Below are 18,028 nucleotides of genomic sequence, written 5' to 3' on the forward strand. Positions count from 1 at the left end.
ATATATATAAATACATAACACATAAAACACCAATGTGTATTAACACATATATATAAACCCCATAAAGTGAAAAGACTCAAAAACGTGCATATATGTGAACTCGGTACATGCACCTAAACATAATATATAATGATATTTCCGTGTATATAAAGTCCAAACTAAAGATGATCACACTCAGGTGAACACAAAACACTCGTGCTGATATCTGTGTATAGAAGTGAGTTGATAGTTGAACTCATCCGAACACCGGCTGAATCAGCCTCTCACCTTAAGAATTCGACCCTTGCGAGTCAAAGCGCTTATTAGGATCCCTCTCACTGATCCTCCAGGTAAGTATCTCTCCAAACACTGCTCACATTGTATCTGAAAATCCCCCCAGGGGTCCGCACTTCAACACTGGCTCCTTTCTCCAAGTGGACTCAAGTGCTGCGCCAATCACTCATATGAAACATAGAACACAAGCCTCCATTGTGTAATATGTTTATTTTAAAAGGTCATAAGCAAATAGAAAGCGCACTTACATAAAAAATCGTGTTAGCAGTTCAGGGCTCCTATCCCACGCTTTTGGATCCAATCTGCATGGGTGTAGAAGGGTATACAAAGGTGTACCAAAATGGCCGCCACGCCGGAAATGCGTCACTACGTTGGGCCGACGCGTTGCGTCACAGTATCATGTGACTTCCTCGGGGCTCCTGATACTGTGACGCAACGCGTCGGCCCAACGTAGTGACGCATTTTTGGCGTGGCGGCCATTTTGGTACACCTTTGTATACCCTTCTACACCCATGCAGATTGGATCCAAAAGCGTGGGATAGGAGCCCTGAACTGCTAACACGATTTTTTATGTAAGTGCGCTTTCTATTTGCTTATGACCTTTTAAAATAAACATATTACACAATGGAGGCTTGTGTTCTATGTTTCATATGAGTGATTGGCGCAGCACTTGAGTCCACTTGGAGAAAGGAGCCATTGTTGAAGTGCGGGCCCCTGGGGGGATTTTCAGATACAATGTGAGCAGTGTTTGGAGAGATACTTACCTGGAGGATCAGTGAGAGGGATCCTAATAAGCGCTTTGACTCGCAAGGGTCGAATTCTTAAGGTGAGAGGCTGATTCAGCCGGTGTTCGGATGAGTTCAACTATCAACTCACTTCTATACACAGATATCAGCACGAGTGTTTTGTGTTCACCTGAGTGTGATCATCTTTAGTTTGGACTTTATATACACGGAAATATCATTATATATTATGTTTAGGTGCATGTACCGAGTTCACATATATGCACGTTTTTGAGTCTTTTCACTTTATGGGGTTTATATATATGTGTTAATACACATTGGTGTTTTATGTGTTATGTGTTTATATATATACATTCATAATGAGCACATAGTAATTTTTTATATGATTAGTTCACTTTATTTAATTAGGTTTTTTCACTTATATGCTTTATGTGCATGATTTCACATAAGTGGATATACTGTATATATATAACATTTTTTTATTAGGTATTTTTGGTTCACATGTGTTTTAAGTGAGTAGCGCTACATTGGTTCTATGTATTTAGCACTTCCGCCTGGCAGTACTAGGGTCGTTGGTTCGAATCCCAGCCACGGCACCACCTGCCTGGAGTTTGCATGTTCTCCCTGTGCCTGCGTTGGTTTCCTCCGGGTACTCTGGTTTCCTCAACACTCCAAAGACATGCTGGTAGGTTAATTGGATCCTGTCTAAATTGGCCCTATTATGTGTATGTATGAATGTAAGTGTTAGAGACCTTAGATTATACACCCCTTGAGGGTTAGGGACTGATGTGAATGTACAATATATATATGTAAAGTGCTGCGTAAATTGACGGCGATATATAAGTACCTGAAATAAATAAATCTAGTCTACTAAACAATAATAATTTCTACACATAATTATTTGTATTCACTGTTTTTGTTTTTTTTCTGTGAGCTTAAACTGTTATATTGTATTCACATCACAGAGGCAAGGATAATCCATTTGATTAATTCTGTGCATGTGTATTAACCCTTTGTTGCCAGTGCATTTTTTTGCACACATGTTTAAAAAATCATTTTAGGTCTGAAGATTACACAGAACCACCAAATATTATATATTTTCTAAGAGCAGGTACCCTAGAGAATAAAATGGTGGTAGTTCTAATTTTTTATGTCACACAATATTACCGCAAAGGTCTAGGGAAGGCAAAATTTCAGTAAAAAACACACTATAGTGAATTTTAGGGCAAACAAATGCAATAAATTACCCACATTTTTGGTAAAAAATAAAAGACGAAGTTGCACCGAGTAAATAGATACCCAACATGTCAAACCTGAAATTTGCATGCACCTGTGAAATGGCAACAAACTTCACTACCCTATATTTTCTATAGGCAATGCTTCAAAAGCCCCTACAGGCCATCAGTTTAGTGTTACAGAAGAGATCTTTTACTAGAATTATTGCTCTCACTCTGTCATGTACAGCGATATGTAATATGTGTATTGCAATAGATGTTTTCACATGAAGGCTCCCCCTATGCATGCGGTTACGTTTGTATGTGCGTATATGTAGAGGTAAGGGCCTCAACAAAAATTTTTAGGGAGGATGTTATGTGCTTGGGTGTACCTTTATTGTTTTGCAAAAAAAATTTTTTTAAACTTAGCTTTTTTTCATCACATAGGGGACACAAAGTCCCCAATGCATAACCCAAATCACTAAAAGCTCACATAGACTCTAATATATTAATGCTATTTCAAAAGTAATTTTAAATATTTTTAAATCTGCAGCTTTCATTGAAATAGTATTTGGCAGGGGCGGACTGACAACTCATGGGGCCCCTGGGCAATAGGGGATCATGGGGCCCCTGTGTCCTTGCCCAAACTCAAAAAAGCCTATGAAAAAGGTACCAGGGGAATCTCATGGGGCCCCCTACTGACCCCGGGCCCTCGGGTAGTGCCCGAGTTTCCAAATGGTATTTGGTGATCTTGCCACTAAGGTCCTTGTTCAGGCACTTATAGAGTAACAAGGTCCTATCTCTGGCTTCTACTTAAGTTGCCATTTTCATATATTTTATGCAGGCGTGATCTACCATAAATGAGGACATTTGAGGAGATACATAGGCCACATACAATATATGTAACAGAATATATCATAAATGACTGCTAGCATTGCCAAATTTCATCTCAAATTGATTCCAGTGCATTTCTCCTAAATTTTATGTAAGGAAAACTAATAATTCCACTAACCCATTTAGAGATGAGAAATGTTCTTTTGGGGCATTTTCGATTAAATGTTTTGGAGTCAATTGGAGGAGACGTTCATTAAAATTTCAGCACTCATATCTACTCCTCAATGATGCCTGATATGTAAATTAAAGCGGAGCTCCACCCAAAATGGGAAGTTCCACTTTAAGTACTCTTCCCCTGCACCATTTGGAATGCAATTCATGGGGGGAGTGGGTACCTAGTTTTGACAGCTACCCGCTCCCACTTCTGGTTGGATCGCCTAGAAGCAAGCAGAACGTCTCTTCTCCCACTCACTTGCTACAGTCTTCTGGGATATGTCACAGGTCCCAGAAGACGGCCGACCCATTCATGAGGTGCAGCATGACTCGCGGATGCGCAGTGGGCACTTGGCTGTCAGGCCATGCTGTCACAGCTGGGTGCCCAGAGTTGAGATGCTGGTGCTTGGGAGAGAAGAGGAAAAGAAGTTACAGCACGGGCAAGCACACCGCTGAACCCTGGGACAGGTAAGTGTGTGTTTAATAAAAGTTAGCAGGTACAGTTTTTGTAGCTGCTGACTTTTAATAAGCACGAAAATTACTAGTGCTCCACTTTAAGGTCTGTTGCATTACAAGATCCAATATGTAAATGGATATAAATCTGTCAGAGAATTGTGATCAATGAATCATACTCTGAATAAACTGCAAAAGGAAAAAAAAATGCAGCCTTCTTGATCGCTAGCAGTGCTGACATCTGTCTTCCTCACTCAGCCATTATTGTGTAAGCATAGTGGATTTTTTTTTGTTCAAATGGGATTCTTCACTATTTAACCACACTTTTGTTTAACTGACTGTTGTAAAATACTAAAGTGAAGGAAACACCAATACATTAGTTAATAAAATTAATGTGCACTCATGACTTTAGAGTCTTTCATTTAAAATCATTGCTAAAAATATGTCACAACTAACGTGGGTGGCATGCTTAACAACTGTTATTGTACTATGCACCCCGTAATTTAACAAAGCATTGATCAAAGAACAAATAAATCTAGTGTTTAGAAACATCATTCTTGGCCTACTTTGGGAAAATACCATTTTACTTTTGTAATAGAATAAATGGAATATTATATGTATGCTTAAAATGTATTAAGAAGGCAACATGGGAGAGGGGTGGGGCAGCCATATATTATAGAAAAGCAGATGCTTACTATTAGAGGTTTATGAGTCCATAATTAAATAAATAGTCTTTTTGCAGTCTGCTCAGAAAGCTATGCTCAGGCATTTTGCCTATTTGGTAGCCAAATGTCTAAGGTGGAGACTTAAAGTCATTCTAAAAATTCAGTTATTTCTTTTTATCAAAATAACAAACATGCCATACTTACCTACTCCATGAAATTGTTTTGCACAGAGCAGCCCTGATCCTCCTCTTCTTGGGTCCCTGCCATTGCTCCTGGCTCCTCCTCTTAATCCAGTACCCCCATGGGAATCCACTTCCTATGGGAGAACCCGTGTGGGCTCGCTCTTGAGCGCCGCTGCCTGCGTCCATAGACATAGATGCCCTCACTCCCCCATCACAGAGTTTGATTGACATGGATCTGACCTGTGAGGAGGGACATTCAGAGAGAGCCGCTGCACAGAACTAGATCTCCATCTGGTTACAACATTTGTTTATGCACCCAGTGAACATCCTGGTTCACTTATTAGAGAAGTAAAAGAGTGTGCCACTCTAATGCTAGTATAGCACTCCCTAGGATGCAAGACTATAGACTTATTTAGTTTAGCCCCTCTGAAGGCAGAGGAGCAGGGGGCAATTGCTTAGGAGGCTGTGCAGTGCTTCACAGGCCGGGACTCTGTTACCACCCTCTACTTTCTGGAGCTCAGTGGATGTTTCCAGAACATAGTGCGTGGAGGGACAGAGGCTGCAGCCTGAATATTCATGGGACTGCCACCATTTCCTGGAGAAGTAGGCAGAGAAGGTGGGAAAGCAACCCATAAATATTCTGAAGCCTGGCAGTCTGGGAGCAGAGTCCAGGATCCAGTCATCTGGAGGGATCCCTAAATAAAAAGAGAGAGAGGAGGTACAGGAGAACTCTAGGAGTAACCCAGTTCAACTCTCAGCTGAGCTTAGCTGCAGACCCACAACCATGCCAGAAGCAGTCTGTCAAGTGGAGGCTAAGACAGCAGCTATTCTGGAGTCTGGGAATTTCCGAAGTGATTGAGTGAGGAGAAAAGTAGCCATCGCCCCTAAGGGAGGGAAAGGGCAGCGTGCAATACCACATGTGTCTGGGAGTGTAGCACAGGAGTGCACTAATTCTCCAACCTTGTGACTAGAGCAGTCAGATTCCATGCAATATAGCCAGGTGCAGTGTCTTTAATACAACTTTTTGGAACTGGTATTCCATTTTGTTTTTCACTAAAACTCCCACAGCTATGCAATACAGCTTGCATCCTGAATTAGAGCAGCCAGAGACTTAGCGGGTTCTCAACTGTTTGTACATAGTTCTACAGTGTTCCTTCAGTTTGAGGTATCCCATACACTCCCATTCCCCAATCCTAAATAAACACCAAAAACCAAAACCCGTAAACTGTTTATTAATACTTCTGAAAGCATGTGAAAATACCATTTGCCTGACTGTGGGTGCTGTGAGGGGAGAAATAGGCCTGAAAACCAGCCGTTCCTTCAGGGGTAGCATTAAACTAGGTCATCAGCTTTTAGGCCCTAACAATACCTTTGATTCTGGGGGGCCTAAATTGTCCCTTCATCACAGCTTTTCAAAGTATACAGTTTAGATGGTATTTCTCAGCTTTCAGGAAATAAAGGGCAGGGATCTGATGTCACACACTGCACAACACAGAGCACAGAGGTGTGCCCTATGAGCACACAGTCTCATAGGGAAACATGCACATCTGAGGTTGCCAATCATCAGCCAGGGGGAGGAGGGCATCATCTTCAAGGATTGCCTGGTGTCTGATTGTGGCTAGTTCACTCACACTTAAGGTCTAGCTGGAGGGGGAAAACCTTTGGCCATATTCTACACCTCCCCCCACAACTAGAGGGAAGAGCAGGTAGCAAAAATTGGAGGAGGAAAACTGCATGGCATGGCAGGCAGCAGCACGTTTAGTACATCATCCCCCAATAATAAAATGCCCACCCTTCCCCTGTATTAAAAAAGTCAATCATACATAAAGTGGCAGGCACAAGTTCTTCACACAGAGGTGGCATGTATTATTATGTATTTATTTATTTATTCATTTAACAGTATGTAGTGACTGATCTTTTCTCACAATTTGTACCTTTGTAAAATGTTTAGGTTTTTTTTTCTTGTAAGGCTGCCCCTGCTCTGGTGAAGTAAATATGAACAAGGATGCACCTTGGGTACTCCCTTAGGAAAAAAGTCCTAGGCTTGTGCACCACCTTGTCCCTGTACAATGCACTCTGTTTGTAACCTGCACCACTATGGCAGGTACTCAGCTACCATTATTTGGACCAGAGGGTAAAGAGCTCACACTATTTAGTACAGAAGATCATCCCTACCTTCCACCTGCATGTGGAATGCCTTGAGGCAGTGGGAAACAAAGAATGAGTACAAGGAGGAGTGTTGGGTTGCTGATGGGGAGAAGGAGGACTTTTTTGGGGAGGAGGAGTACTTTATGTTTACAAATCTAATTGTTTTAATTTCCTTTCATTTTATTTCAAGTTTCTTTTCTTTTTATGTAAGGCAATATTTGCCCAATATTTGCCCAGTTGAAGCAGTGCAACCTGGTTACTACATTTAAAAAATTAAAGGCCTAAACACTACCTTGTCCATATGAGACAGTTAAGAAATTAGGCAAAATTGTCATTGACCGCACAGGTTCTCTGATGTAAAACAGATTTTCGATCTGGCCTCAACTGCATCCCTGGGTTCTTCTGACAATGTAGAGGGTATTGATAGCATAATGGAAAAGGTGAATACTAATGTTTCTAAGGAATTAGAAGTCTTATTCAGGGAATCCAATTAAAGAGAACAGGTAATAATGATTAACACATACTATAGAGTTGTAAATGAGATCAATGTAGAGTTTTGTCTTAGTGAATCAATTAAGTATTTAACTGGTATTAAATAAAAAAAAAAAAGTACAATGGATCAATAAAAACCAAAGTGTGGATGATTTGATTGCTGTGAAGAAGACAATTAAAGAACTGAAAGGTCAGCTGTGGTTGACATTGCAACAAAGCAGCAATGTGGAAGAGGCAGGTGAATACATTGTACAATTAATCTGTCCAAAGTCCATTGCCTTGCACAAAAAATGAGATTGGGTTGGCAGAGGTGATAGTTACATAGAATACCACCTTGTAAGTTAGAGGAGAGATATAGGTCACTAATGAGTTAAAAAGGCTGTTTGTGAAGTGCAGGGAGAACTGATCATTACAGAAAAAATGGATATTGGAACCTCTGTGGTATCTGGACATTGGAGAGGACTTGACCCTTAAAAGTCATAAGGCACAGAATCTAAGGACAAATACCAGATCTTTATCAGAGTACCCTGCAAGGAGTGATGGACCAGGTGTACTGGTACAGTAGGTGTACCCAGCTGTGATCCTTAGACCCACCTTTAGGGACGGCAGCTGACCAGGTATAGATTCAGATTGTCACAAAAAATGGATTGTGGACCTTTGCAGATGAACAGAAAAAGAACCAGAGCATGGTGTACAGTCAAAAGACAATATCAGAGACAGTATAATAATATACATATGAATGGTGCTCCTATTTACATATGAGTGCCACATTACTGCCACTATTTACATATGAATGATGCCATTATTTACATGTGAATGCTGACATAGTCTGCACATGTGAGTCACCATCTGAACATGTGAGATATCAGACACAGACTTCCAAGCACAAGGGAGTGTAAAGCAGTACAGTTGGCAAGTATGGGGTACCTGCTTTGGGCCCCACAACAATGACTGGGCCCAGGGTAGCTGCCCCTTTTGCCCCTCCTTAAAGACGGCCCTGGCTAATAGAACCAATCTGCTCCACTGCTGATCTGTGACGTGTAGATTAGATTTTATTTAAATAAGTGAGAGGCCAACAGTCTTCTAACCAACATAGAAAATGCAGAAACTCTGAACATTGATAGTGCTATGTGCCAAACACTGGTCCAGACCCATCCATTTCCCCACCCTTTACTACTATTTTTCACGTTTTTTTCTTTTTTTTTACACTATTACTACTATTGCAAATTACCATTTAATGTCCTGTTTAGGCAAGCATGAATGGTTGAGATGTCAAGGCTGTGGGTGATCACATCTCCTGAATTAAAGGCTGGACAGTCCTTTTCTGCTGTCACAGATGTGTATATCTATAGAATGACCTTTTTATGGCTTTGCATTGGTAACAGTTTCCACTCAAACCAAAGCAAGCTCAAGATCTAAAGAAGATTGAAGTGGATGCCAATGCAAAATGCCTTCCATCCAGTTTACTTTGTTGTGGTAATTGCATGGAGATCAAGCAGAACAAAGATCATGAATATTTTCTGATTGCCAAAGCAGACATTACTCTCTTGCCTGATAAAGATGAAGGGTCTGAAGAGAGTGCACTAGCTGACTTTGCCTAAAAAAATTAATTCCTTTGCTAGAGTTACCTTTTTTGTTGTGGAAAATGAAGGAAAAATATGTTGTGTTTATGTAGCTGATTATGTAAGGGCTAATTGAGTTTAGGCAGCTTCAAAATAACTTGCTGGTTTGTGAATGCTTTTTAAATATCCATATAGTTTCATGTGTTGTTCTGTTAACTCTTTCCATTTACCTGTTAGTAATGGCATAAAGAGTTTATAACTTTAAAAAAAACACATAGGATATGGCAGTGTAAAATTGGCCAGCAGCAGGTCAGCTTAATCAGGGATAATAGGCCTAACCTATGTATGCTTTTTATTTTATCTATGAGGGTGGATAGATGCAGGGAATTATATCATTTGAAGTGGTTTAGGTGCACAGTATTCTTGCATGGTTTTTTTTTTTGCTTTTAAGCATTGCAAAAAGCTCTTTGACAGACTGTCAGCAACAACTGTCTGATGCCCCAAGCATCATACATTTAAATTATAAATAAATTATACATTTCAATTATAATTTAAAAAATAAAGGGATAAGATCCAATTTAAAAGAATAATAGTAAGTAAGGTGTTGACAATTGAAAGGGTAGCTATCGATCAGTTGTTGCAGACAAGTATAAATCATTTTTGGGTGTATAAATCTGTCCACACACACAGGGCACATAAGACAATGTACCCCATCACTGCAATTTAACCACTTGCCTACTGGCCACTTTTACCCCCTTCCTACCCAGGCCAATTTTCAGCTTTCAGTGCTGTTGCTCTTTCAATGACAATTGCACGGTCATGCAACACTGTACCCTTATGAAATTGTAATCATATTTTCACACAAATAGAGCTTTCTTTTGGTGGTATTTGGTGGTATTTAATCACCACTGGGTGTTTTATTTTTTGATAAACAAATAAAGTAAGACCGAAAATTTTTCTTTGTTTCTATTATAAAATTTTGCAAACAGGTAATTTTTCTCCTTCACTGATGTGAGTTGATGAGGCTGCACTGACGGGCACTGATGAGGCAGCACTGATGGTCGCTGATGAGGCAGCACTGATGAGGTGGCACTGGTGGACATTGATGAGGGGGCACTGATGAGGCTGCACTGATATGCAGCACTGATGGGCATTGATAGGTCACAATGATGGGAACTGATAGGAGGCACTGATGGGCACTAATAGGCAGCACTGAAAGGCACTGATAGGTGGCACTGACTGGAGGTACTGATGGGTGACACTGACTGTTGGCACTGACTGTTGGCACTGATAGATGACACTGACTGTTGGCACTGATAGGTGGCACTGACCGATGGCCCTAACTGGTGACACTGGCAGGCACAGATTGGCAGCACTGCTGGGCACAGATTGCCAGCACTGCAGTGCACAGACTGGCAGCACTGTTGGCCACTGATGGGCACTTTTGGGGCTGCACTGATAACCAGGGCATTTCTAATCAGTGCCCTGATTATCAGTGTAGATGTCTACTTTTCACAGTTGCTGGTTATTGGCAGTACTGTGACAGCGTGAGGAAAGTACTGCTGATAAGCGGCAAGTGTATTTACACGATGATCAGCTGTGATTGGACACAGCTGATCACGTGGTAAAAGGCCGCTGTGATTGGCCCTTTACTGTGTCATGTGATCAGCTGTGTCCAAAAGACACAGAGCGCCGGGTGCACGACGGGAGGTGTGTTCTAGGAGGACGTCATATGACGCCCTCTTAGAACTGGACAACCGTGCTGTAGACGTCATTTGGCTATAGCGTGGTCAAGAATTGAAGCATAGTTTGTTAAAGTATAAAATCCCAAACACAAAATTGTCATATAAGCTTTACCAGCTGGTGATACTGATATAAAGGTCCTTGTTTGCTGCATGTAATGTTATGGGGTGGCAATGCTCTACCCATCTCCTGCTAATCTCACTTTCACATTCCTCTTCCCAAAGGAAGAATACACGTCTGTGCTGATGCACATTGCCCAGGAATATTACACTGTTTAAAGAAAATGTTGCAGCCATCGTCTTTGAGGAAATATGCCCTGTGAAAGTACACATGTAGTCTCTTACATTGAAATGTATGTGAAAAGGCTGTGAAAAAAATTAAGCCAGCAAAAAAAAGAAAATATGGTCTTTTAAAAACATACATGCAGCTGGAATGACTATAGACAGTGCATGTGGATAGGCTGTGAAGAAGCTGCAGGACATACATAATCACTCAGCAGCATTAAGATGTAAAAATCCTGCACCCCCAAATTCCCTAAGATACACAGCATTTTGCTACCTAAAGGACATTTAGTGGAGTTATTACATGTACTTTAACGGCTTCCCAACAGCCCTATAACAGAACTACTGCTACAGGGAGGCAGGGCTGCGCAAAATCACGTATATATACATGGTTTTGCATGTCCGGGGCGTAGGGGGCGTGCATGATTTTTGGAAGACGGCTATATTCCGTCTATTCTATTTTTATTTTCTATTCTTTTATTTTATTTTCTATTTCTTTATTTTCTGTTCTATTATTTTCTGTTCTGTTCAATTATATGCTGTTTTACTCTATGCTTGTCTATTTTATTGTCTATTTTATTCTGTTTTATTCTATTCTATTCTTTTAGAAATGTGGATTTCAGATGACAGCTATATTAATTTATTTTATTCTATTCTATTTTGTTCTTTTTTCAATTCTATTCCTTTATTTTCTATTCTAGTCTATTATTTTATTTTCCATTCTATTCTGTTTTACTCTATTTTTTTCTATTCTATTTTATTCTATGCTAGGTTTTTAGAAATTTGAATTTCATAAGACCACTATATTATTTCTATTCTATTTTATTCAAAATTTGAATAACACAAGACAGATATATTCTTTCTATTTTATTCTATTCTGTTTGAAATTCAAATTTCAGAAGGTAGCTATGTTCATTCTCTTCTATTCTATTATGTTCTATTTTTTCTATTTTTTACTTTTCTGCTTTATTCTGTTCTTTTTTACTCCATTCTTTTCTAATATATTCCTTTTTGTTCTATTATATTCTGTTTTATTCTATTCTGTTGTATTCTATTTTATTATTTTAGATATCCAAATTCAGAACATGGCTATTTTTTCTTTGTCATGCTATCCAATTCCTTGTTATTCTATCCTATTCTTTAATTTTGTATTCTATATTTTTATATTCTGTTCTATTCTGTTTTATTCTATTCTATTCTTTACAAAATTCATATTTCAGAAGACAGCTATATTCTAACACTAATACACACAATCTATGAAGGAAATCAGCAATAGTCAGCAATATGTTTACATTTCACATTTGTTTTGGATTCTATTCAAATTTGAATCATTTGTTATTTAGGACAAACTTTTGTTTAGTTATTGTGGATTTGTTTAAATTCGTTAGTATTGTAATTTGGAACTTCGGATACTTCTGGATCTCTGAATGACAAAAATGTTGTCTGAATTTTTATTTGGGGCAAAATGAACCACACATGTCTAAATTTAGATGGAGTGAAGAGAGATAAGAACACCTGTCAGGTTTTTACTGATGTCTGCGCCCTCATTAGAGAGATTCACCCTATTTGTCCTGTCTCCTGTTATCACCAAGAGTAAAAGGAAAAGAAAATCCCAAATGTTTGGTTGTCACCAGAACAGGGAGAAGGAAAATCCTCCAATGGGACACTAGTGTGGGATTCCCTCAGTTTGGAGGGATCTCCTCTCACTTACTGTTTTGGTTATGGGAAACAAAATTAAGGGAAATCTCCCCAATGGGACACAGATGGCAAAAAATGACAGGGTTTATAACCCTCCCTTTCACTATCCAAAAACGACAAAAGTTTTGCCTTTAGTCCTACTTTAGGACAACAACCACCATTTGCAAGAGCAAGCTTGTTGAAATGTAAATTGAATCACATAGCCAGGTGATAGCAGCATTCTCTATTTATTTCATTTATTTATTTCATTTCATTTGTTCATGTAGTTTTAAGTACCTTATCAATATTTTATGTAGCACACAAGTATTTATTCCACTTCATTTTAAAATTACTTTAAAAAAGGTCTTTTATACTGAGACAATCTTAGTAGAAGAGCAGTACTTTGCCTCATCATGTCAAATATGACCTGATGATCAAGATCAAGAAGCAGAGTGAGAGATTGAGGAAGCACAGACCCACAGAATAAATAAAGCGGAAGCATGGTGATCCTAGCACTGAAGGTCCTCAGGAAAACCTTCATCCACTGAAGTTAGATAGCGGAGTGCCTATTTACTTGATTTCCTGCAAATCCCTGGCTTCCTGGACACTCCCAGAGAAGATAGGTTTCTCTTCTTCTGGTCCTCAGAGAAGTCACATAGCCGTAGCGATGTAACTTCTACAAAAGGCACAGTTTCTGTCGGGAGCCCATTCCTCAATTGTCAGTTCCAATGGAGTGGCCTCTTGCCCATGGGTCTTGGATCCGTTAACTTTTCATATGTGTTACCAGAGCTATCCTCACAAAGATCAAGGCCAATGAGGATAATTGCAAGTAACTTGTTTGTGTTCCAAACTGTTTTACTGAACTAGTGATTCTCAGCTAGTTTGTCATAGAGTTTTATAGAAAATATGCCATGCAGCTATGTGTTACCATGATTGAGCCACAGAGACATTGAAGAGTCCATGTTTGTCCATGTTCACAGAAAGTGTGAAGTTGTTCATGTTCAGGAAGCTTCCACTAATGCTGGCAGGGATGAAAGGTTGGGTTTATTTGCCCACTCATGCTAGCACTTTTGTTACCACAACTATTGAAAATATGCATTTTGCACCAGTGGCATACCTAGAATATCTGGCAACTGGAGACTATACGTTTTTGTACACCCTCACCAAAAGGTTCTGAAGAAATAAAGTGGCATGCCGCAGTGAATTTTAGGAATACCAAACAGTGGGAGGAGCCTAAAAGGGCATGGTTAAATAAAACCTGAGCCTACTTCCTCTAAACACAGCACTTATATTCCACAGTGTTTTTACCTCCCCTCAAGTCCATATCTCCCACAGAATAGATCTCCCCTAACATCATTAAACCCCCCCAGCCCTCCCGTGGTAACCCCCCCAGCGCTCCCGTGGTAACCCCCCCAGTAAAGACTTCTCAGAACACTGGCACAGACCACACAATGCAGACACCGCTTTCCAGTACAGACCACTCAGAACAGTACAGACTGACCCTTCACACAGCAAGCCAGTACAAAGCCCTTAGTAAAGCTCCCCCGCCTATAATATAGATCATTCAATACAGACACCCTTTCCCACTGCTGTCCCCTCGGTACATACTGACCCCTTACATAGCATGCCAGTACAAAACCCTCAGTAAATACCCCCCCCCCTTAGTACAGATCCTTCAATACAGACACCCTTTCCCACTGCTGTCCCCTCGGTACAGACTGACCCCTTATACAGCATGCCAGTACAAATCCTCAGTAAATACCGCTCTTAGTAAAGATCTCTCAATTCAGACACCCTTTCCCACTGCTATCCCCTCAGTACAGACTAACCCCTCACACAGCATACCAGTACAAACCCCTCAGTAAATACCCCCCCCCCCCCTTAGTACAGATCCTTCAATACAGACACCCTTTTGTCTCTGCCGTCCCCTCAGTACAGACTGACCCCTTACACAGTATGCCAGTAAAAAACCCTCAGTAAATACCCCCCTTCTTAGTACAGATCCTTCAATACAGACACCCTTTCCCACTGCTGTCCCCTCGGTACAGACTGACCCCTTATACAGCATGCCAGTACAAATCCTCAGTAAATACCGCTCTTAGTAAAGATCTCTCAATTCAGACACCCTTTCCCACTGCTATCCCCTCAGTACAGACTGACCCCTCACACAGCATGCCAGTACAAAACCATCAGTAAATCCCCCCCCCCCCTTACTACATATCCTTCAATGCAGACACCCTTTCCCCTCAATACAGACTGACCACTCACACAGCATGCCAATACAAACCCCTCCGTAAATACCCCCCTTTAGTACAGATCTCTCAATACAGACACCCTTTCCCACTGCCGTCCCCTCAGTACAGACTGACCCCTCACACAGCATACCTGTACAAAACCCTCATTAAATACCCCCCTTAGAACAGATCCTTCAATACAGACACCCTTCCCCAGTGCCATCCCCTCAGTACAGACTGACCCCTCACACAGCATACCAGTACAAACCCCTCAGTAAATACCCCCCCCCCCTTAGTACAGATCCTTCAATACAGTCACCCTTTCCAAGTGCTGTCCCCTCAGTACAGACTGACCCCTCACACAGCATACCAGTACAAACCCTCAGTAAATACCCCCCCCCCCCCTTAGTACAGATCCTTCAATACAGTCACCCTTTCCAAGTGCTGTCCCCTCGGTACAGACTGACCCCTCACACAGCATACCAGTACAAACCCCTCAGTAAATACCCCCCCCTTAGTACAGATCCTTCAATACAGTCACCCTTTCCAAGTGCCGTCCCCTCAGTACAGACTGACCCCTCACACAGCATGCCAGTACAAAACCCTCAGTAAATACCCCCCCCCGTAGTACAGATCCTTTAATACAGACACCCTTTCCCAGTTCAGACCCCTCAGGACAGTTACCCCCAATACAGACCCCCCTCCCCAGTACAAACCCTTCAGTGCAGAGACACCACCATGCCCTCTGTCCAGTACAAACCATAAGGAAAGGACTCCCCCCAAACTATCCAGACCGGATGCAGCAGCAGTTCAAAGTGTGGGAGGTCCTCCTCTTGGCTCTGTCATATGACTGGAGCAGGGAAGTAGGCTTCCCCTCACTCCGAACTGCCACTGTCAGATGATCATCGGGTGCCAACTTGCTAGGGTGCTGTGGTCATTTGACACTTTTGTTTTTGTACAGTATAGTGCTGCAGTCAAGTGCTGTGCCACACAAAATAGGAATAATGGGTGGCCCCAGCACCCCCAGCATGTCGACACCCAGTGCAGACCACAACCCCTGTTAGTATGCCACTATTTTGAACATTGGTGTGCTTTTGTTGTATTTATTCTCAAAGGCACCCCAACTCACCTTCCCAATGGACATACTTTGCAGTGCACTATAACACACAGCAACACACTACCATCCTTTGTGGTGTGATGTGTTACAAAAAAAGTACATACAACTTAATTTCATGTGTTTTGATGCATTAATCAGCCCTTTGAGTGAATGACCAGATGTGTGAAACTGACCTAAAACAAAATTGGGGAAAAGAAGCCTCCGGTGCTCTTTTGCTTTTATACAATGCAGGATATGGAAAGGATAACTGAAGGCAGTCATCTCACTAATGATATGAATACTGGGAAGTGAGGTGTGTGTGTGTGTGTGCTGGACAAAGGGAAAACCCCATTGGTGTGTGTCCCTTTCATAAAACTTTTTCACCGAGTAGAATAAATATGATCTGGTAATAAACAAACATCAAATTTCATTCATTGTGCAAATGGAAAGCAAAAAGCCTTATTATCTTGGCAAACACTTCGCACAGAATTTGAGGGGCAATGCGAACAGCACCTGTGCATTATCCTAAAGCAACGGGGAGTGCCTGGACTTAGCTGAATGCTTGACAGTATAAAGTATAAAGTATATGTAAACCCCTCACCTTGTAAAACAACCCATTCAGTTTAAAATGGAAATTAAAGACAAAACATCTGTGTACAGATATAAAAAAAATTATTAGCACTTTTTTCCCTTTCTTTATAAGTGATCACATTCCCTCTGTTCTCAGCTGCATACGAGCTGGGGAGGAGAAACAGCAGAACACTGAACTTTCCAGTGAAAGACTGTGCAAGGGGGATGTGTCAACACAAGTCTAATCACTGGAGCAGAGCAAGCTGAATTCACAGTATAGCTAGAGAACTTACCACACTGTGTTCTCCTGATTAGTGTGGTCAGTTTTAATAGGAAAGAGCAGAAGGACTGGCAGGAACACCAGGCCAGGGATTTCACAAAAAGGAAGCAATATGAAGAAAACAGGATCCTTTTTCATATAAGTACATGGTACAGCAGGCACATATCAGGAATGTGAAATGTTGGGTTTACATATACTGTAGAAGCTTTAACAGGGGTGGACTGACAACTCATGGGGCAACCGGGCAATAGGGGATCATGGGGCCTCTGTGTCCTGACCACACTCAAAAAAGCCTATAAAAAAGGTACCAGGGGCATTTCATGGGGCCCCCTACTCACCCCAGGCCCTCGGGCAGTGCCCGAGTGCTCGAATGGTCAGTCCGCCACTGGGCTTTAATCATACAGTTAATAAGTAAAAAATGTGCATGTGAATGGTGAGCTGTGAGGGATTACACAAAGAGAATATTTACAGTCATGTATTGTATTAGAGGACCTTAGTTGTCTATTGGTAAGAAAAAATGAAATTTTACTAATTTGTATTTCTTTTGTGATGACTTTCCATACAACAGCTGATGCTACTCTCCAAATCAAATCATGGACAACAAAATAAACTACAAGAGATTTTTTTTTTTTGGCTCATGGAAATCACTGTTATCTTTTAGATGAAATACAATGTACAGAAATGACACCGTAAACTACTGCTTTGAGCTGAAGAAGAAAGTAGATCTTTCAAAAGCTTGCCCAGACAAATAACTTATTGCAAATAAAACCATATTGCATACAGTATTCAACTATTTGGTTGGAAGTACACATTTGTGTTTCAACAGTACTTGAGGGCCATTAATTCCATTGTACTTCTTTTTGAGAGACCAAAGGAGTTTCAAAAAATGATATCAAAGCTAACAATTTTATAACCAAATGCTTATTTGTCTAAACAGTATAAACCTTTCCTTTCAGGGGCAAGTTGTGTTCAGAAATGGAGAAAGAATGGGAACCATCAAGTTTACCCAGTTTCAAGGTAGGGAATTATATATTTGCCTTGTGATTGCAAGAGCCTACTCTATCAAGCATAATGAATAAAGTAACGTGCAGTGTGCACAGTAAAGTAATCCATGAAAGCTATTTAGAAACCTCAATGATCTGAACACATTAATCTGAAATCTAATCAGTTATGGTATTGGGTTGCTGCACTTTGCACTGCTTTATTGAATAAGACCATATGCCTTATTAAATCAAAAGAAATTATACATCTACATATGATACCGGAAGCCAACATCCACATGTTTGGTGTTGGACTAAGTGATTAATAACTGGAATAAGATGTGCATATAACATTTTTGTATTCTTTTAGACATGGGTATTTATTAGA

At 40.7% G+C, this 18,028-nt stretch overlaps 1 protein-coding gene across 2 annotated transcripts in view; it reads left to right on the forward strand.

The window, feature by feature from the left end:
• GABBR2 (gamma-aminobutyric acid type B receptor subunit 2) overlaps nt 1-18,028 on the forward strand; it is an 810,498-nt gene that overhangs the window by 498,441 nt on the left and 294,029 nt on the right. For both annotated transcript variants that reach the window (XM_089687541.1, XM_089687542.1), the window contains exon 8: nt 17,617-17,677. In XM_089687541.1, the coding sequence (XP_089543667.1) occupies nt 17,617-17,677 (61 nt within the window). The remainder of the gene's footprint in view (nt 1-17,616; nt 17,678-18,028) is intronic.

The sequence above is a fragment of the Staurois parvus genome, unplaced genomic scaffold, assembly GCF_062004578.1.
Source record: "Staurois parvus isolate SC_StPar_1 unplaced genomic scaffold, SC_StPar_1.0 ptg000429l, whole genome shotgun sequence".
NCBI classification, from domain to species: domain Eukaryota; kingdom Metazoa; phylum Chordata; class Amphibia; order Anura; family Ranidae; genus Staurois; species Staurois parvus.